Below are 22,182 nucleotides of genomic sequence, written 5' to 3'. Positions count from 1 at the left end.
CTGCAAACAGTGTGTATGCCTGAAGGTGACTTGCATCATTCATTTCCCCCCTCAAAGCCTCTTTTATTGTTTAAGAATCTGGAAAGATTAACACTGCTCTGTCATGTATCCATCCCTCAAAAGCTGGACTCTGACTCACTCTCACTCAACACACACACATTCGAGCAGATATAAATGCATACACACATAAGGTATTGAATCAAAAAATGCAAAAAAATGAACGGTTAAAGGCGTTTTAGTGTCAATTAATGATTGACTTTGGTAGAGATTGAGAATTGAGAGTAAGAGAGGATAGACTATAAAGGAAGGTATCCTACTTGCCCGATTGGAGGTAAGTGACATTATTATGGGATAGGTGTCCGTCATGCACTAGTAACACACTAGCACGCACATCGTCCCCCCCCTCCTGACACGAGTTTCACTTGCTGAGGCCGTGGCTAGTGGCTTGCAGAGCGACTGAATAACACTTTATCCCCAGGAGAGGAGGACACGAAGGGAGCAGGATGCTTGTGGAGGATGACAGTTTGACTCCCCTGCTTGTTATTTTCACTCTTGAGTACACAGAATCCACACACACGCACACACACACACACACACATGAATACACATTATTTCTAACTTATATTCATAGACTGGTGCACAAAACTGCTTGTATACACTCTAATGCATGGCATACATGGGATATAATACTATCCAGGGCTTCATGGCAGATAGATGTCCTCTAAAAAAGATTTTGTATTACAGCAGGTGACCTAATTCATTATGGCACAACCAGATCACTGTGCCACTATTCCGGTCATAAAGTCAGTTAAAGTAAGATTTATGGATGACTTTTCAAAGGAGGCGTAGTGTTACATTTTAAATGTGGTTATAAATGTCCTTTTGAGCCAGACGATCAAAGTGGAAGATGGAAGACGCTGTACTCCATCAGCAGCACCATTTTATTCAGGAACCATAGGAAGCCACTGGAACCAGTGCAATCAGTCTGCTATATAATCATTTAAAAAAAAATGATGAGGGGCTCTGTTAGACTAGTGGTTGTTGTGTGATCCCCACGTACAGAGGCCGTAGAGATCGAGACCAGTGTGCAGTTCCTTCACTGCATGTCTTTCCACACTCTGTCTCTCTCTCCCTGATTTCTGACGCTGTCCACTGTCCTATCTTTCAAATAAATATGTTAAAGCCAAAAACACAACACCTTTAAAGAACAAGATGAAATAAATGTAATGCTTCAAAACAGAAAACCGTCCCAGAACACTTCTTATATTTAAAGACTGAATGTTGATGACGTGCTTTGTTCTTAGAGCATAGGAGAAAAGGAGTTTGTTTATCAATATACAGCACTGAGCGTCATTGTGTCAACATCATGAATAGCATTCTTTGTTTTCACCCCTTCAGCGCTCTTATTTACATTCAAGATCAACCAATTTGTCGCATTAAGCATGGCATGTTGTTTCTAATCTGTAGCTCTGATTGCCTCACAACTAGCTGATGAGCATATAACAATCCCCTTCACTTTGATTTGAATAATAAGATCAGCAAGGTGACGATGGCAAACTAATAAACACAAAGTATGGCTGTGTTATGATGACAGAAAAGATGAGTGTTAAATCGGCCTAAAAGCCAACCATGCGTAGCTTATTTTAATACATTTTAGATAGATTTTTTTAAACAAAACGTAAACATAAATGGCACGCTATTCATATTGGACTCCATTTAAGATGACATAATATATATATATATACACGTACATATATGCATATATATATACATCTATATACATATATATATATACACATATATATATGCATATATACATGCATATATACATACATATATACATGTATACATATACACATACAATTTTTCATGCTGCCTCTAGTTTTGTGGTTGTGAATGTGTCTGACTGGATTAAAGTGGATTTATACACGATCTTGTGTTTCGTACTCGTTTCCACAAATAAAATGAACAGCATCCAGATGTGCAGTCTGTGATTAGTTTTTTAGGGACTGTGATAAACTACTCTAGCAGAAGGTGGCAGCATAATAAAGATGGCTTAAAATCAATGCTCCTGCTAGTGTTTTTAGAGTTAGTATATCCATAATTCAGCTTTTCTTGCAAGGAATGTTGTACTGGTGTCTGACGACCCATCCCGCTTGTTATTTTCTGTACTAAATTGATGCGTCGTCATCCGGTGTACGGCAAGACAAGAAACCTTGCGTACCTGCTCTCTTTTCCCTCAAGCAAAAACATTTGTATTCAGCCTGGCCCACATGATCTCCCTTCCCTTGGCAGTCTTCCCCTCACCGCTCTATGAAAACTGTCATCTGTGAAAAAATCTGGCTTTGCATGTTAGCAAATTGATGACAGTTCCATTCTAATTAACCTCTGCTTTCTCCCTTATCTCCCCTCCATCCCAGAGGTCCAAAATAGCCGTATACGAGAAGATGTGGTCATATATGAAGTCTGCTGAACCAACTGTCTTCACCAAAACCACAGGCGAAGGTGTGGCGAGGGTGCGCAAGTCCAAGGGGAAGTACGCCTTCCTCCTGGAGTCCACCATGAATGAGTACACGGAGCAGCGGAAGCCCTGTGACACCATGAAAGTCGGGGGAAACCTGGACTCCAAAGGATATGGGATTGCTACACCGAAAGGCTCACAGTTAAGGTGGGTGGAATAGTGTAACAATAGCAGACAGTAGCAAAGCTGATGCTGTACTATTGCTGCAATATTCCATCTACCCTGCTGTGCCTTTTTAAACTCAACATACGTTAAAGTGTCACTGCTGACAGGTGAAAATCTTCCGTCCACAACAATGTGAGGTCATGCAGCAAAGTTAACCTTTATCGTCCCAAAAGGGCTATTGGTAATACAAGCAGCGGTTATCACATTAACATGCAAAGAAAAATAAATACAATTGATTACGGTCCATAAAAATCACAGTCATTTGATAATTTGGGGATTTTGGTTGTTTATCGTATAACTATCTCTCAATTTGACCTTAAAAATCGTGACCTGAGAAAAAATAAAGAATCAGTTAAAGGTTTTCACCCAGCAGCAGCACCATATGCAAGTCGATTTAATATGCAGACTATATGTTTCATCTTACTGTCCCTTTCTCCTCTAATGCCTGGAGTTTTATTTTCCTCAGTCTGGTCTCCTCCTTTTTTTGGCTACCCTTTCACTCAGTCCATATTTCAGTTAATTTAGGGCTCCATTACTGTGTCCAGTGTCCTGTGTCATTGTCATTCGTCGGTCTGTACCCTAATGTCCTACATCTTTTCTGTCATTTTATTGATCACTCTTTTTCTCCACAGGGCCACCTCTCAGGTAACTCTGTCCATTTTTCCGTTGTCTCGTCTCTTTGTTCGTTTCATCTTCAGAGATGGTGGTCATGATGGTGATAATGATGATGATGGTTATGATTATTATGGTAGAGATTTTATGAACTGAATATGACCGCGAGGAGGGGCTGAACTTCATACTGCTGCCTCTACATCCTGGGCCACAAGGGGAAATTTATAGACGAACAGAGGAAAGTAAGATGTAGAGGGGCCTGGAAAAAGGGGGAACTAGACATCTAAATCAGATCTGATGACAACAACAATAAAACACATAAGAGAAGAGAAAATAGTCCTTCAATTCTGCTCAAAATAATTTAACAGTTAATATGATAGGCAATCGGCCAACCCCTAATTCATCCAAATCAAGGGGAAATCAGTGATTAACCATTTTGAAGAGAGCGTTAGCTGGAGGAATTGAATGAGAAAGTGAAATCCTAAACTCCTTTGTTTGGTTGTTCCCTCAGGAGACACTTGTTTGTTAACTTTATAAACTCGACAGGTGTTTGTCGAGGGTGTGGCCTGGCCCCTGGAAATGTGATCAATGCCACCTCATAAGTCTAAAATGGTATAGGCAATTTGCCCAGTCAGAGGAGGAACTTATTGGGCAACTTGCAACCGGTAGCTAGAAGCTCTGTTGTGTTATTTCGTAATTGAAAAACTATTTTTAAGACATTGATATGATACTGTGTTTTTTTTTTAGTTGAATAACATTCAATTAATCAGTCTTTATTTGTATAGGGCTTATTCATGACAAATGTGATCTCAAGACACTTCAGAAAAAACAGGTACAAGAACTTACTCCTTGTTATATTATAACCATAATCCATCAGAGAAGACTGCAATGGTGAACATAAGCTATTATGTGTGTGCACAGACACAATCTAGCAGACCTTTAAAAAAAGGTTACATGTAAACCTGTAACTTACAGATACAGTCTTTATGGTCGGCAATTGGGTATGCTAGCAAATGCATTCATCTCCCAGGAGTTTGTGACAGCAGTGGAGACATTTTGTCTCAGCAATCTCTCAAGTGCCTCCTGTGGGAAAATATTTGACTAAAAAGGCAAAAACTGGACCACTTCTTTCTCCTATCTGCCTCCATCACAGTCTCTCAGTCAGCTTTTAATTTAGCCTCATGAAACGCAAAACACAAACAGAATATCAGCCTCACATCCTGTCCTATAACTTTCTCCTGTGTGTTGCAAACAAGTCCCTCAGAAAAAGCCACCTAGTTATCCCTTGTTATTTACACAAAGGTTTTTTTCCGTTTATGAGGGAAAAGTGGCAGACAGCGGGTGGATGGATCCCTTTTAACCACCCACCTCCCTTCCCAAGCCATAAAGCATTTCTAGGACTATCCACGGTTGTCTCTGGCTTCTCCCACTCTGCGGAAACCTAGTCCACCAGTTACACACATGTGGCTACTAGTGTGCACGTCAGGTGATGCCGCCCTTCCTCTCGGCCTTCTAAACATAGCTCTTTTCAAACCTGAGGATGTCATTAAGGAAAATGAATACCCTGATGATTAATATGAATGATAGGAGTGTATGCTTTCTGAAGAATAACTGCTTTTGATATGATCATGTATATGTAACTGTTATAAAAAGATGTTTGATCTGTTTTCTCCTACTTCTGACATTGATGAGATTAGTCATGTCCCATGAAAACACTGTCTCTCTCTAAATCTCTTGACTTAAGTATTTAGAGAGCCATACCTAAAAGCCAATTGAATATGCCCCTTTCAGTCTGGCTCATACTATCACCTGTCCAACCAACACATTCTGAGATCTGGTGGGACAATCAGAAACGCTGATGCACAGATATGAGGGTAGATTAGCAAACATGCAGCAACTGCAGTGACCTTTTTGTAGAGATTAGCCGCATCTCACAAACAACAGGGTGGTCAGCAGAGAGTGGTAACAGAAAAGGACTATAGGACGGTTTTTCACTTTTAAAAGAAAAAGTGCAGCAAGCAAGGAAGAGATACAGAGAAAGTATGAAGAGTCATTTAGCCCCTGCATACAATCGGAGAGCCAAAAATTGTCTGAAAAAGTCGTCTTTAAGATTTAAAGCACACTGATTCTTAATCACAGTGTTGAAAAACCTTAAAAATGTAAAAAAAAAACGGTTGGATATGGTATTGCAGAATGATGACTTTGAATTTTAATAGTAAACTAAAAACTGTGATGAAGCTTTTTTTTTTTCTTAAAAACATCCTAGATATAAATCCTTGCTGAATATATGTGGTCCTGCCACATGAATGCCTGAAAATTGTGTCCCTGAATTTTGTTTAGAGGTCAATCGCTTCATGGGTGTGAGCAGGAGTGTAGGAAACTGGAGCCACACACACACACACACACACACACACAGTATAGTACAAAGGTAAGTGAGCAGCAGGAGGGGACAAGAGCACCATTAGCAGACTGCAGAGAAATGGTTAACAGTTTAAACAGGTAATCTGACTCTGCCTGTACTGCATCCTGTGTAAGTGTAGCTTGGTAAAGTAAAGCGACAGGACGAAAATAAGAAAAAAAGATAAGAAAGAAAGTCAGAGAGAGAGAGTAAGAGGGAGTGTTGTCTGGGGTACATCCCCCACCACTAACCTACGTTTTGTCCCTTCATCTCCTCTGATTTCTCCCCTCATTGCTCCCTCTCCTCCTCCCCCTTTCTTCCTCCCGGCTGTGGTCCTTGTCCATCTTGTCTGTCTGTCCCTCCATCCTCTGCTCTGACCAACTATCTTATCTGTCCCTCCTTTTTTTTTTACTCAAAGAAACGCGGTCAACCTGGCCGTTCTAAAGCTCAACGAGCAGGGCCTGTTGGACAAATTGAAAAACAAGTGGTGGTATGACAAAGGAGAATGTGGCAGCGGGGGAGGGGATTCCAAGGTTAGCCCTCTCTGTCTGCCCAAACCCACCACTGGGGGGGGGGCGGGGGCCGCTCACCTGCTTGGCAGCCTGCGACGGCCCCCGTCCTGGGAGTGTAACCACGCATCTGCCCTGGTAAAAAGTCAAGAAGCAAAGAGGAAGGACAAAAAAGCCCAAAAAATGTCCTTAAACACCCATCAACCTTTAAAGTATGCAAAATGTTGCATCTGTTGTCTGTAGTGTGTGCCTTTATACAATAAAAGGTTCAGACCCAGTGGCAAAGATACAACACTTGAGCTTATTAAGCACTGAATAGAAGAATATTGCATTTCTGATATAAACAATACCTTTTTAAATTTAATCAATTAGTTTTTGTTTTCCTTTTACAGGCCCTGAAGATAATGAAAATGCTTTTAAAATATTAATATTTAATAGGATTTTATGAAGAATCATCTATGAGAATTTTTTCAAAGTGATAAAGAGGAATGTGTCTCTGCGGGTGAGGGCCACGCACTATAAATCAAGCACTCCTCGTGATAATAACCATTTCAAATGTGTTTGGCACTGATCTGGTAATGCCCCTCTGAAAGGACAGAGTGAGGGGTAATAAGAAGCGGGTTCAGTGATGGATAGGTGGGAAAATAAAGAGAGCAATTACTGTCAAGGCAGGAACATTCTCCCTCTAGTGGCAGCTCTGGGGAGAGACGCAAGGAAGGAAGTGAGACGTTAAAAAGAGTAAGAATGGAAGACAGCAGCAGTTAAACCAGATAATCATTCTCCCATGTGCTTTAGTTGGATTTCAATACTTATATTGATTCCAGATTTTGAACCAGTCTTCTGTGTCCACTTTCTTTTAATTATTATTGTTGTCTTCTGTATTTGAAAGCAGTCGTTACCTGCTTCGTTGCCTGATTCATGTAGCCTACTTCTAAAAATCCGGCTTTTCTATATTAAACAATCAAAGAGAAATTTAAGAAACATGTCCCCCCTTTTTTGAAAACTAAACGAATTCCAAGAAGTACCATTAATCAAAGTTCATAATTCATTCTGTAAAGTAGGTATAACTGGATATCCAATGTCATTTAGGTGAGATTTCAGTGGACCATAGATGTCATTACAAAAATTCTGTGCCAAGTCAAGTTCATATTTCTAAGATACTTTATGTTCTTGAATGAACATTTGTTCCTGTTGGCGCTAGATGGAGAGTCAACGAATTGCCAAGTGCCCAGAACAGATCAATATCTGTTCAATTTGTTTGCCAAATTATCCTCAGATTTTGGACATATTTCATCGTGCCCCAATGTTAGCCAACCTTACTGACCTGAAAGTTGCCTTTAAGTAAAATATGTTGTAAAGGTTGTTAATTGTGATGGAAGGGCATCAAGTAAAGTCACAACCTTTAAGAAGGAAGGATTCACTGATGGCCCTGAAGTCAGCTAAGTTTATGAAATACTCAGTTGAAATCAAAACCTTTCTCCTTGTAGCTTCCTCTCCCAGTATTGGTACAGTGCTAGCCCAATGCTAATAGTCCTAGCTTAACAGTACCTGCCTCTTGTTCAGTAGACGGTCAGCTGGGGCAGTATGGGTGTGTTACTTGAAGTGACAAAGGTGGGTCCCACTCATATGTCTGTAGCTCGCCTTAGCTCCATGCGACCCCCCCAGCCCCTACTCATCGAGCATACACACATGTACTCAGTGGGATCCATGCTAGGTCACTTGATTTGAAGAAACGTTATTTTTTTTATGTGACTGAGCTATGCAATGCAAATGTGAAATACTCTAATAACATAAAATAACATGTCCTATGATGTTATTTATGTTATTTTTACACGCGAAGAACCCCAGTAAACCTTGCAGTTTTGAAACTGAGCGAAGCAGGCGTCTTAGACAAACTGAAAAACAAATGGTGGTATGACAAGGGAGAGTGTGGACCCAAGGACTCTGGAAGTAAGGTCAGTCTCACCCTGCTGCGGCCCACAAAACGTTAGCCTAAAACTTACATGCTTAATACCCTTCATATTACTCCAGCTACTGTCCTAGCATTAGAAATATTCTCAATTAGCCTTAAACACATGTCTTTAATGTCCACAGTACACTTTACAATCCACCAAGTGATTTTGAGCAACATATTGACCACATTTGCATTTTCACATCATATGACATTTACTGTATATCCTTTTTAATTTACTGTACCAACCTGCGACAATTACATCTTCAATACAGAAATTTTTTCTGTAGCCTGAAACTTATCCAGACTGCCACTTTTTATCTCAATGTATGAACATAAGCATAAGCTTTAGTGATTGTAGCCAAGTAGCAGAACATAGTTTTCACCCTCAGCTTTAATATTTAATCAGAACAAGGCTATCCATTTGTAACCATAACAAGGGGTACAACATGGTAATGCTTTATTTTACTGGCTGACCCACATATTTTTGGGGTAAAAAATAACTACAGGTCATATGAAGGAAAGTGTAAACTTTCATGAAGCTTCTCAGAAATGTTGTTGAAAGTATTATTAACACTTAAGATAAACTGTTACCATAATATTCATTAGCTTTGTCTTGTAAATAAGACGTTGTTTACTTAGGTAAGACATTTGTAACTATTGACTTTCAAATACTTTTTTTTTAATGTATTAAGCTGACTTAAGTTAACTGGAGCCTTTAAATCCATCTAAAACTATATTTAAAAAAAGTTTCATCACCGCTCAGAATTAAGCCTGCTCATTTTACTACTGTTATTGACTTTAATAAGATTTTCATTCAATGTTAAAGTTGTAGAAATGTAGTCTGTGTGTAGTGACTGTTACGGATGTGTTAGACTGTATGTAGCAGCTGTTGTGATGATGTTAGTATTAATTATAGTTGTAGGTGTAGAATGTAAATGAGTGACTGATAACAATTGTAATTGTCGTAGCTACTATATAATAGCAGTGTTTAAAACGAACCAGAATGTGTCTCTGAATTATATTTTTGTTATAATCTTCATTTCTGTCTCTAACCCACTGTTGCCTACATTCTCTTTCTGCTTTTTCCCACCTCTTTCCCCAACCTCTCACATCTTGTGTTTTCGCTTGTCTTTGCTCACTGCTCCTCCATTACTTCCTTCTCTATCCTACGTTCTGCTTTTATTCTCTCACCTTCTCATAATGACACATCTTTTTTTAAACCTCCATCATCACCCTGCCTGTTCACTCTTCCCATTTGTTTTTGCATTCATCACCTTTTTTTTCCTCAACATCGGGTCTTGATTCATCCTTCCACTCACCCCCCCCCCCCCTCCCCCCCACACACACACACACACACACACACACACACACACACACACGCACGCACACACGCACACACACACGCACACACACATATCTGTTCCTTCTCTGCAGGACAAGTCGTCTCAGGCTCTGAGCCTGTCCAACGTGGCCGGGGTATTCTACATCCTTGTTGGCGGCCTGGGCCTGGCCATGCTGGTGGCCCTGGTCGAGTTCTGCTACAAGTCCAGAGCCGAAGCCAAACGCATGAAGGTGGACCTTAGCCCCCCCCACTGCCCCAGCCCCTCCCCCAGCACCCAGAATCTAGCCACTTATAGGGAGGGGTACAACGTGTACGGCTCCGAGGGGGTCAAGATATAGGGGTAGGACTTAGCGGCTCCCATATAGGTGGGGTAATGGTGGTGTTGATCATGGTGGTGGTGCTGTAGATTTTTGTTTTGTTAATGTAGAGGCTGACTCAGCAGCCCATCGCAACCGTGTTGTACTTCATGTGGTGATGACGATGTGGTCAAGCATTGTGGAACCAATGTAGCTTCTTATATTTCTCCAACCTTTTTTTTTCTTTCAATTTTTGCTTTATTTATTGGGCATTTATTTTCTTAGTTTTGGGGTCCAAATGTTTTTTTTTGTTGTTTTTTTTTGTTTTGGTTATTATTTTTATCCCCTGGATAGACTGGGGTTAGATTTGTTAGACTACAGATTTGGTTCCATCGTCTTTGGCTGCAGATGATGATGATGATGATGATGATGATGATGGTGGTGGTGATGGTGGTGATGATGATGACATTCATGGTGATGCTCATGGCTGATGACTTACTATAGGCACCTGCATTGTAACTTTAGCTGAGACTTAAACATTGACAGAGCAGAGATGCACAACTCCACTTCACAGGCAAAAATAAAATATATACTTTATCTACAACAGAGATGCAACTATCATCTTTAGTATTCAATTTTAATCTGCCAAATGTTCTAAAGTATGGACTGTGCTGTCTAAACACCAGTCAAAAACTCAAAGAATATAAAACCAGGGTTTAGCAAAGTTATGCAAGTTAAGCATTTGAGCAATCTAACAATCATAGTAAAAGTTTTCTAGAAACACAACTGTTTATGTGCAATCAGTTAGTAGCTTCCCAGTAAACCTTAGGTCACTTTTTTAACAACAATCACAAAAAAAGTTGTGACTAGCAACAGACCCTCTTAAATATAACTTGAAATAGTTCAAGTGTTGTTAAAAAAATGAATACTTAAAAAATATTGTCTTGAAATGTTTGAAAAACATCAAAATGTACAATCCTGAGATCAAAAGTTTGGTCCTCATTAAAATATGCTCCGAGCCAATTGTTCATTATATCTAATGTTTGGATCGACATGTTATGTTATGTGATCGACATCTTGGGAATGAAAAAGTTGTTCATATCAGAAGAATCCCAAGATAATTTCCCTAACTAGATGAGCAGTACCATGAATGCAACTGCAGTATCAGACAAACACATGGGTGTTAAAAAAAAAATAATGTTGCAGCCACTGAGCCAATTTTAGCAAATTGAGGCTGAGGCTTCTAACAGCTTGAGAAAAGTCAAAATGTTGCTTAAAATGCTGGGTTTTTTCTAAAGTCACTTAAGGTAACATTTTTAATTAGGGAAGTTTGAGTGGTGAGGGGAACAAATGAAACAGGCGGAGGATTTTTTTTTTTTTTTAACCAGCAGCAGTTTTTAATTGCTTTTAATTTTGATCATAGACATCAGCCAACATGCTCTAAAACTCAAGGATTATTTTATCTTTATGAATCCCTCTACACTGTACAAAACAGTAATAACTTGTCCCTCTTGCTTCATTCTTTGAGGGATACCTTGTATGCACTCATTGGTCTTTACTCATTAGGTGTTTAATTGCAAATGGAGCCACTAGAAAAAAACTGTTAAATGTTTATTCCTGCTAATTTTAACTTTTGCAGCTCTGGTGACTATAAATAACTCTCTCCATATATTGTGTCTTCAATATGCGATCCATTATCTGGAGTTGTGCGTCTCTGTGTAACACAGTCCAAACAAGCTCTCGGACTTATTCCAGCCCCGACTACCAAACAGCCCAGTTACTTTGTGTTAATGCAGAGGAATTATTGATGAAGCGAACACTTCATATAGAACGGCTTCTTTGTGATGTGGTTGTAAAAGCATTTATTGATGTAATAGAGGAATTAAGTGAAGGGAAAAGAAACTATTTGAGAACCTTTCAGAGAGATAATAAGATCATATTTGATAATCACCTTGAGACAATTAGCAGGATCAATAATCAGGATGCTGAGGTAAAGACAGCTTAATGTAGATAATGTTGAAATATTGCCTTTTTATCTGTATAAGGGGAACAATGTCAACATCAAACAAAGTGCAATGCAACTACAAATTGCTCCTTCCCCCAGTAACACTGACACTAACAGCTTTTTGTTTATCATTCTGCAACAAAACTCTCTGGATGTCTGCCATGTTCAAAAAATACTTTCATCCAAAAGAGTTAAAAAAAAAAAAAAAATCAACAAAAGCCACAAAAATATTTTTTTCTTGAAAATGGTCGAGGATGTTCTTTTAGAGAACAGGTTTTCTCTTTCTTGTTTAAATTGTGTGATACATCAGCATGACAGCACTCATTAAAAGAGGAAGAGGGTAAGCTGTTGTCTCTCTGCTAATGTATTACCACACACAGCGGGATGTTTGTTACTGCAGAGTAAACTTTTTTAGATATTTATGCTGTATGAAAGCCATTAGTTCCGAAGAAAAATCTTCCAGTTGCTAAATTTTAGACCTCAAAGGCATAGCAGCAACAATTTCTTTTCTCCAGAATCACTTATTTAAAGGGGTTCTTTACACTGGATTGATGTTGATTGTGGTTGTCTCGATCACAGCCGCAGCAAAACCCATTTAGCCTTTAACACTTTTATCAAAATGTACAAAAAATATCTAACATTCCAAAATTTGAGGTTTTCCCCCTCACAGCAGCAGTAGTGCAAACACTACTCAAACATCACAGAGTAGCCTGCCTGTGTGAAGTGTCCCCCCCTACTCTGAGCAGTATAGTCAGTCACTCCCTCTCTATAAATCTGAACCCTTAAAGGAAAAAGCACTCCTTCATGTTCTCTGTTTGTCTTTCCAAAGTCCTCACCTTACAAATCCTATGCTTTCAAATCCTCACCCAAATTTTTGTCAGATAACTCAAACCCAAAAATGCATGGTCTCCTGAAATGCAGATGTCTACAACCCAAATCCCCTTCGTCCACTATGTTCATGTTTGTTGACTGTTGCCTGCATATATGTTTACTGTTTACCTTTAGTAAATATCAAGTATGTGACCGTACCATTTGCACTGTGTTGTAGCACTTTGAGGAATATTAAAGGTGTAGTTTGGGTTGCATTCACACCATGTCATTTTGAAGAAATGAATGTAACCTGTAAGGCATTAAAAATGAACATGTACACTGAGCTGATGCAAAAATGAAAATCTTAGTTCTTTTTCAAGCAAATTTTGGTGAATGTAGTTCAGCAAACAAACAAAGCAATATTTAAAACCCACAAGCAACAAATTCACTTTCATGTTTTTTGTTCAGTCAGTAAGTACATTACTGTCTCTGTTATTCTACTTTAAAGACACAGGGCCTTATCTACCAGGCACAAAGCATCTTGGCATGCAGCACAAGTGTCTGTCCTTTTTTTCCCATCTGATGCAGTTTTCACCCCCAGAACTCACCTTGTGTAAAAAGTAAGCAAACTTGCACCCAATTAGCGCCGATGGGTGTGTGGGTCTTAGAGGTGAGGTGAAGTGCACAGGTGGCGCACCCTTATCTTGAAGACACAGTCCAATGTCTGTCATGCAGTATGCTCCTGCTATTTAGAGTGCTCGTTAGAAAAATGGGCATACTTAAACAGGTTCATCACAGACTTTAACCCTGTTCGACACACAGGGCTGCACCGCTGTGCTCCCACTGCTTAATAGAATATATATTTTGCATTTGCTGACAACTTCTCAATGCAGAGGGGTGAAACAAGGCAAGCTTTTGTTTTAAACGTCCCCTGTTATTTTTACATTTTATTCAATATGATTTCGGTCTGGTGATGTCAGAATTAGAGGAAACACACACCACTACCTCTTAGATGCCTGCAATATCTCAAGGAGATTCCTGCTCAAGCTTAACAGGGCCAGACACCTCCAGCTGAAACACGGAACCCTCCTTCACAAGTGCTCGCTTCATTAAGCGTTCTGTCTAACAAGCAGAAGCAAACATAAACGTGTCGCCCAGACTGTGTGCCACATAGCTAGCAGAATGACATGAATTCTTTTGTGCCTGGCGCTTTAGACAATGGCCTTCAGACCATTTAAATAAGGCCCACAGCTTTAACAGTAATGCAATGGATTGACATTTCATAATTGAATATCTGTTATGGATGTATGTAATTAATTCACCAGTGCATGTGTAGTGAATAAATGGTTATGAAAAGTTCCTACAGAGGCAATACATTCAGATTTTTCTTAAACCAATAGTATAAATCAAAAGCACAAATATGTTGTGCAAAGAATACTTAGAAGTTCAAAAAACATATCAATCTGACAGCAGCAAATGTTTGTCTTTCTTTGCTTGGGAAATAACTTCATTTGGCCCAATATGTCTTGCGTTATTTGACCATTGTTTCAACACAAGATTATTCATAACGTGACGAACAAATCCAGTTGAAAAGTGAACTCTAAATGGATGTGTGATTGCACCCCCACATACATGTGTAATGTATACTTGAGTGGTGTACAGTATGTGCACAGGCACCAGCATGTAAGAACATTTGTTTGTGCATGTGTTTGTATAGAAACTGCTGTGTCTTTACACACGTGATGGCATTTGTTGGACTGTTTAATATGACATGTTTGTTTTTTGTTTTTTTAAACTAAATCTCCACTCTGCTGTTTCCACCTTCCTCCATCTATTTCATTTTTAGCTGTCTTTTTCTGAAGCCATGCGGAACAAGGCCCGTCTGTCCATCACAGGAAGTGTGGGGGAGAATGGCCGCGTCTTGACGCCAGACTGCCCCAAAGCCGTGCATGCTGGCCACGCCCCTCTCCGACACCCCGGCCTTGCAGTGGTCTCCTCTGGACTGCCCTGAAAACCAAAAACACCTGCCGTGCCTTAACGACACACCAACATACAGACTGGGAAGAGACATACATACACACACACACACACACACACACACACACACACACATAAACAAACAGACACATACTTACATACAATTGCATACATGCCATTATCATGCATAAAAAAACAATTTCAGATACTTAAATGCAAATACTTCTATAAAAAGTGAACACAGACAGTGCACATCATCATTTCACTCTCCTGCTGCCATTGACTTCTTTTACAAGAGGCAAGTGAAATACAACCATGGAGAGAAGAGTGGATAAAAAAAGCATAACAAAGGACCTCTCTGACTCTCATACTTGCCTGCAGCAGCCATATAATTATTTCCGGAGAGGAAACCCTCCTGATATCGACATACCTTCAGAAAGCCAGCACAGACTGACGTGAAATGAACTCTGAGCTGTGAACATGACCACATACCTGATCATGATGATGATAGTGATAAAGATGATGATCACAGCTGACAGTATATATAAAGAAAATACAACCAAACAGTTCTGCTCCTGCTCTGTCGTCATTGGACGATGTTGGCCAGAATGCCACACCCCTTGACAACGCCTTACTGAGACTCCAAACATTATTTTCATCATCATCATCATCATGGTCATCTTTACTTGCCTGCAAAGACTGAGTGCCAGGTTTTATCACCCTTAGAAGACCAGAAAACTGTAACCTTGAACGTTCAGACTGTGCAAACCCACTCCTTTTTTTTTTTTGCCATGGACTGTTTGAATTGAATGAAATGGCTTTCTTCTTACACATATAGAAAGATTTCTTGCCCCATTCTGGTGAGATAATCACACAGGTATAGGACAGAAGTAACTTCTTAACACAGACCTACAGCTGAACTCGGCTGCAGAATTCACAGGGGTTTGTAAAAGAAAAGAAAAAACGCTGTAGTAATTCAAGAAGTCCATCAACAGCATCTTCATGGCAGTAGATATGCTAAATAGCATAGAGGTAAAGGCAAGGTTTAAACTGTATATTCAGTTGGGAAATGAAAAATACCACATGAGCAGATCTCATATGACTACCTAACAAAGTGCATATCAATCTCACACCGGGACCTTATAAAAGACTGCAAAGTAAATGATTCGAGAGAGAAATAAGCGATAGCAAGCCTGTCATAAAGGACTCAGACTCTGTGTCTATGTCTGCTTGAATAAAGATGCACATTTACAGACACTGAAAAAAGCAAAACAGTTTGAGTTAAAACTATTTATGTCAAGGGTGATACAGAGGTTGAGAACCACCAGTCTATGTTTTGTGCACTTCCACTCTACTTGAAGACCTTTAGAGGCAGTTTTCCTTCTTACGGGCAGTTTGGTCGTCATGTGAGATCCTCATTCTTTTATCCAGTGTTTGGAGAAAGGTCCCATATCAGAAAGCTTGCTTTTTAAAACTGTTGTAAATAACTGCGTAGCAAAACAGAAGTCACCAGTTTTTTTTTTAATCATCTTAGATAACAATTCATTGCAATAATGAATATAAAAGAAACATGCCACAACTTGTAATTAAGATCAGATCTTTTTTTATAAATCTACATATTATATATAATACAAATGAATATATATCTATACGTCTATAGAGAGCTATAGAAGACATTGATCACAGATTGTCAGAGGCCATGGCGTACATTCTGTTATATGGCTGTTTTGGTTTTTTGTTTTTTTGTTTTCATTTTGATAACTTGAGAATATTAATATGCCACTGTCTTTGTGCGTCCAGCTCAACACTGAATGTCCATCTCGTACTCACACGGACACACGTACGATGGAAAGGCACGCACACACATTGTTGCATACACAGGGTCAGCTCCGAGTGATTGCTTCAGCACCATGCGACGTTTGGGCGATTTTTATTTTTAGTCTGTTTGTCTGATTTTTGGAAGTAGTTCTTCACCGTTTGTCATTGTCCAACTGTTGTTTTTACTCCTGTAATCTTCTGTCTCTGGGCTCTATATGACCCTGAAACAGCATGCAGATTACAGTCTTCAACACTGGAGACCATAACACTTTTAGGGTGGCCTCAGGCCATTGTGGTTTCAGTGCAGTAGGTAAACAGAGCTGTATGACATTTGGAGAGTGTAGCATTTCTGTTAAATTTGCTATCGCCTCTGTGCTCTTTGTTATTTGTCATCTCACCAGATGCGGGGCTGTCACAGTAAAATCCAACATGATCCAAAGTCACAGATTGAAGATAGAAGGTAAAGATTGGAATCATAATTGAGCCGGGTATGCTCTTTTTTTCTTGTGGACATTATTGGATCCATTCAATTCTAAAAAGTAGAATTAGTAACATACCATATGGCTGCCTGTTTTGGCAAATCCTTTTGCTGCCAGCCTTTAGGAGACAAAGCTGTTCTTGCATTAATATCTGAGAGAAACAATTAGCGAAAGAAAAAAGGTTTTCTATGGAAATTAGTGCAATTTTACTCCTTTTGTTGCAAAGACAATTAAGCATGCACAGAGATTGTGCCATACAACATGTGAGGATTAATTCTCCCTTATTGTCTTTTTTTAATTATTATTCAGTTTTCATTGTGACCTACCTCCTGTCTCTAAAATCTTTGTTGCTCTTTTTCTTGTTTTGTATTCCCCTTTCCTTTCTTATGGCTTCTGTCTCCTATAAGACAAAACTCTGTACAAAGTGCATCTCAGCAATGACAAGTTACTTTCTGCCCTATTATACTGCAAAAATAATAGGATAGCTTTGAATTCTAGATCTGGGACACCATCTGACAATCTGAGCTTCATCCGGTTCTCTTTTCTGAACATTGCAAAGCATTTTACTTTGTAACCTTAAACGTTTTGCAAACAAAGAATCACACACAGAAGAACTTCAACTTCTTTGATAAAGTCTCTCACACACACACACACACACACACACCTCCAATGCACCCGTTTTGCATCAAATATGTTCAGGTTAAACTCCATATGAATTGTATTATCTTAAAACAACAGGTATCTTATGGAATAAGGAAGACTGTTTCCAATCACCTCTCCTTAGCTCTTGGGATCAGTACAGCAGTACTGCAGTAATCCAGCTTCAAACAAATAGTGCAAATAGTGGATTTAGAGCAAAATTACTTTTATCAAGACAGATATCACTGATTTAACAATCAGGACACCGGCACACCTGGCAGTTAAACTTTAAAAGAAACTGTTGCGGTGTTGTTTCTCACCAACTCCAGAACATTAGATTTCATGCATCAACGGTGAAAAGCTGACTGCTGAGCTGTCAACACTCTGGCTTTAACACACTGTTACTTTATGTCTTTATTTCTGTCTTTCCATTTGGTTTCTTTTTCTAGTAAAACATCAATGCTAAACATGGTCTCTCTGTGTGGTTATTCATGAACCGTTTCTTTCCTTTTTTGTTAACCTTAACCAGTCCTTTCCTACAGCCATGTCATATAATTGATTTTGAATTTGATTTGGTGCCACATCACATTGATGATGTTTTGTGTTATAGCTTAAAACAATGCAGTTTAATGATAATAATCAAATATCATGTGAAATATGAAAGACATGTATGGCATATTGCAGACTCTTTTTACAGGATGATTTTGTGATTTCTTTTTTTGGTTGTTTGTTTTATTTTAGAGCGAATACACTGCATCTCAAACTAACTGCATAACCTTGAGAGAAATCAATTTATATAACTGCTCATGAAACAATCACCATAAGAATGTTAACACCAAGATAGAGCAACTCTTGGTACCCCTGATCATGTGAAGGGAGTCCCGGGTCTAACAGTCCGTACGAGGTGTTGGTGAAAACTTGACCTCTTTTTTTTTTGCCACACTTCCATCACAACAGACTGTGAATCCAGTGCAAATATAATATGAAACGTAATAGGCTTAATACATCACATGTATGGGCATAACACTGTGTATAACTTGTACAGAACACTAAAATGCAGTAAAATGCCTGAATTCCATTTTCAAAATGGATTTTAAGGTGATTTAAAAATCCAATTGTGAGTGTGTTTAGATCAGACTGTTGATTCTAGTAGTTTTCTTACTTTCATTGGAGGATCGTTGCCTTACAGAGCTTTAGCTTCTTGCACTGTGTAAAAAAAGTGTTTTTTTGTTCTGTTTTTTTTTTTTTTTTTAAAAAGCTAGCCTTTTTTCGGTGACATTTTTTGTATTTAGCTCTAGGTCCAGTTCATAGCAGTACAGGCTTACTGCAGCCATCCTCTCCAAACAGGGGCCATGCTGAGCAGCATATCTGTGTATAATTACCTCAAATAACTCAGTTTAAATTAAATAAACTGTTGTTCAAAATTCAATAAAAATGTGTATGTTCATAATGCTAGGATGTGATTGGCCACAATGATTTACTTCTATTGAGTAGCATGTTAATATGCTGACATCTAATAAGGCTACAAAACTTATTTTCAGTTTTCAAAGTATTTGGTCTCCAAATTCAATTTAAAAACACAATGGATCTGATGTTTGTGTAGTTGGAAAGTCACAGCGTTACCAAAGTCATATCTTTCAAAGGGGATAGTGAATAACTGTAAATTATTTTCTTACATGACCAAAAATGTTTAACCAAAAAAGTCTAACCGGTTTTAGGGTCACAAAAAAGAGTATTGTCAAAATCAATAGGTTTATTCATCTGGAAACCATGACTGTCTATACTTAATTTTATAAGGTTTTACATATATATATATATATATATATATACACTCAACAAAAATATAAACGCAACACTTTTGTTTTTGCTCCCATTTGTCATGAGATGGACTCAAAGATCTAAAATTCATTCCAGATACACAATATTACCATTTCTCTCAAACATTGTTCATAAATCTGTCTAAATGTGTGATAGTGAGCACTTTTGCTTTGCTGAGACAATCCATCCCACCTCACAGGTGTGCCACATCAAGATGCTCATCAGACACCATGATTAGTGCATAGGTGTACCTTAGACTGTCCACAATAAAAGGCCACCCTGAAATGTGCAGTTTTTGCTTTATTGAGGGTCTGGGGACTCAGAACCAGTCAGTATCTGGTGTGACCACCATTTGCCTCATGCAGTGCAACACATCTTCTTCGCATAGAGTTTATCAGATTGTCAATTGTGGCCTGTGGAATGTTGGTCCACTCCTCTTCAATGGCTGTGCGAAGTTGCTGGATATTAGTGGGAACTGGTACGCGCTGTCGTATACGCCGGTCAAGCACATCCCAAACATGCTCAATGGGTGACATGTCCGGTGAGTATGCTGGCCATGCAAGAACTGGGACATTTTCAGCTTCCAAGAATTGTGTACAGATCCTTGCAACATGGGGCTGTGCATTATCTTGCTGAAACATGAGGTGATGTTCATGGATGTATGGCACAACAATGGGCCTCAGGATCTCATCACGGTATCTCTGTGCATTCAAAATGTCATCAATAAAATGCACCTGTGTTCTTCGTCCATAACAGATGCCTGCCCATACCATAACCCCACCACCACCATGGGCCACTCGATCCACAACATTGACATCAGCAAAGCGCTCACCCACACGACGCCACACACGCTGTCTGCCATCTGCCCTGAACAATGTAAACCGAGATTCATCCGTGAAGAGAACACCTCTCCAACGTGCCAGACGCCATCGAATGTGAGCATTTGCCCACTCAAGTCTGTTACGGCGACGATCTGGAGTCAGGTTAAGACCCCGATGAGGACGACGAGCATGCAGTTGAGCTTCCCTGAGACGGTTTCTGACAGTTTGTGCAGAAATTCTTTGGTTATGCAAACCAATTGTTTCAGCAGCTGTCTGAGTAGCTGGTCTCAGACGATCTTGGAGGTGAACCTGCTGGATGTGGAGGTCCTGGGCTGGTGTGGTTACACGTGGTCTGCGGTTGTGAGGCCGGTTGGATGTACTGCCATATTCTCTGAAACGCCTTTGGAGACGGCTTATGGTGGAGAAATGAACATTCAATGCCCGAGCAACAGATCTGGTTGACATTCCTGCTGTCAGCATGCCAATTGCACGCTCCCTCAATGCTTGCGCCATCTGTGGCATTTTGCTGTGAGACAAAACTGCACATTTCAGAGTGGCCTTTTATTGTGGGCAGTATAAGGTACACCTGTGCACTAATCATGGTGTCTGATGAGCATCTTGATGTGGCACACCTGTGAGGTGGGATGGATTATCTCAGCAAAGCAAAAGTGCTCACTATCACACATTTAGACAGATTTATGAACAATGTTTGAGAGAAATGGTAATATTGTGTATCTGGAATGAATTTTAGATCTTTGAGTCCATCTCATGACAAATGGGAGCAAAAACAAAAGTGTTGCGTTTATATTTTTGTTGAGTGTATATATATATATATATATATATATATATATATATATATATATATACACACATATATATATACACATATATATATACACACATATATATATATATACACACATATATATATATATATCTATATATAGATATATATATATATAGATATATATATATATATGTGTGTGTATATATATATATATATTCCCCCTGGACCAAGGTGGTGGACTGACTGACTTACAATTAAGTCCAAAACTATCTTTTGCAATGAACAACTTATGTTAAAAAAGTACAACTACTAATTAGCTCAGTGGTTTGTTTATTAGCTGTGCCCATTAAGGACATTAAAATACAAAGAAGACAGGCTTTAACAAATCAAAGCCAGATTACAACTCACTTACTCAGCAGTGTTCGAGATGTTTTAAAGAACATCTCTAAGCCAGATGCTGCATGGTTTCTAGTAATTTAGACCAGCAGTTACTGGGTTTAACATCCCTTTGTGACAGTGACATAGCCACGGGTGTGCCAGTGTCACCCAGAGTAGAAGCTGGCACACCCAAGAAAATTCAGATGTACAATAATTTTTATTTTTAAATTTATTATTTATTTATTTTTTTTAAAGCCCTGTAGTATGTTGGCCCTGAAGGTCAACTGTCTAAATATTTTACTTGCTGCAAAATACATTTGACCTGTTGTGCAATATGTTGGACCTGCTGCAAAATATATTTCACCGGCTGCTAATTACATTTCACAAACCAGAAAGGGTAGGCATATACTACTTGTTTGTTATTGGACAAAATCCAAGGCCTCAGCAACGTCATTTATGTCATTTCTTGTTTATTAGGCAACTGTAGTGTTCACTTTCCTTGCTGAGAGAACTACGACCAAAAGACGGAAGAGGAATTTGAGCTATTAAGAGAATATTTTAACAAGGGCCAAGTCACATGTATTTCGCAGCAGGTCAAATGTCAGTGTGACGTCTGCAGAGGCACTGCTTGTCAACAGGCAAGGTAGACAACTGCTTGGGGCCCCAGAAAAGGTGCCTGTTGTCAACCTATTTGTAGAGGTGTATATCAACCTGACAATAAATTTGGCACATGCAGTTTTTCTGATGCACACCCAAAGTCTCTTTTCTAGCTACTTCTTTTGGGATTGTGTTATTTGGGCTCCTTTTTTTTCAGTCCAGGGAGACCTAACACTCCTAATGCAGAGCCATCACT

At 39.2% G+C, this 22,182-nt stretch overlaps 1 protein-coding gene across 6 annotated transcripts in view; it reads left to right on the top strand.

The window, feature by feature from the left end:
- Nucleotides 1–18,662, top strand: part of gria4a (glutamate receptor, ionotropic, AMPA 4a) — a 106,282-nt gene extending 87,620 nt beyond the window's left edge. Inside the window, exons 15-19 of one of the 6 annotated variants that reach the window (XM_079353987.1) lie at nt 2,421–2,668; nt 6,115–6,321; nt 8,046–8,160; nt 9,594–9,841; nt 14,459–14,550. In XM_079353987.1, the coding sequence (XP_079210113.1) occupies nt 2,421–2,668; nt 6,115–6,321; nt 8,046–8,160; nt 9,594–9,839 (816 nt within the window). In that variant the 3' untranslated portion in view covers nt 9,840–9,841; nt 14,459–14,550. Of the gene's footprint in view, nt 1–2,420; nt 2,669–6,114; nt 6,322–8,045; nt 8,161–9,593; nt 9,867–14,458 lie in introns of all 6 variants that reach the window. The other 5 variants (XM_079353983.1, XM_079353982.1, XM_079353985.1 and 2 more) reach the window with 5 other exon arrangements.
- The last annotated feature ends 3,520 nt before the right edge of the window (nt 18,663–22,182 follow it).

The sequence above is a fragment of the Symphodus melops genome, assembly GCF_947650265.1.
Source record: "Symphodus melops genome assembly, chromosome: 10".
Classification (NCBI taxonomy): Eukaryota; Metazoa; Chordata; class Actinopteri; order Labriformes; family Labridae; genus Symphodus; species Symphodus melops.
Note: the sequence above shows the minus strand (reverse complement) of the source record. Positions and strands in the feature narration are given on the sequence as shown.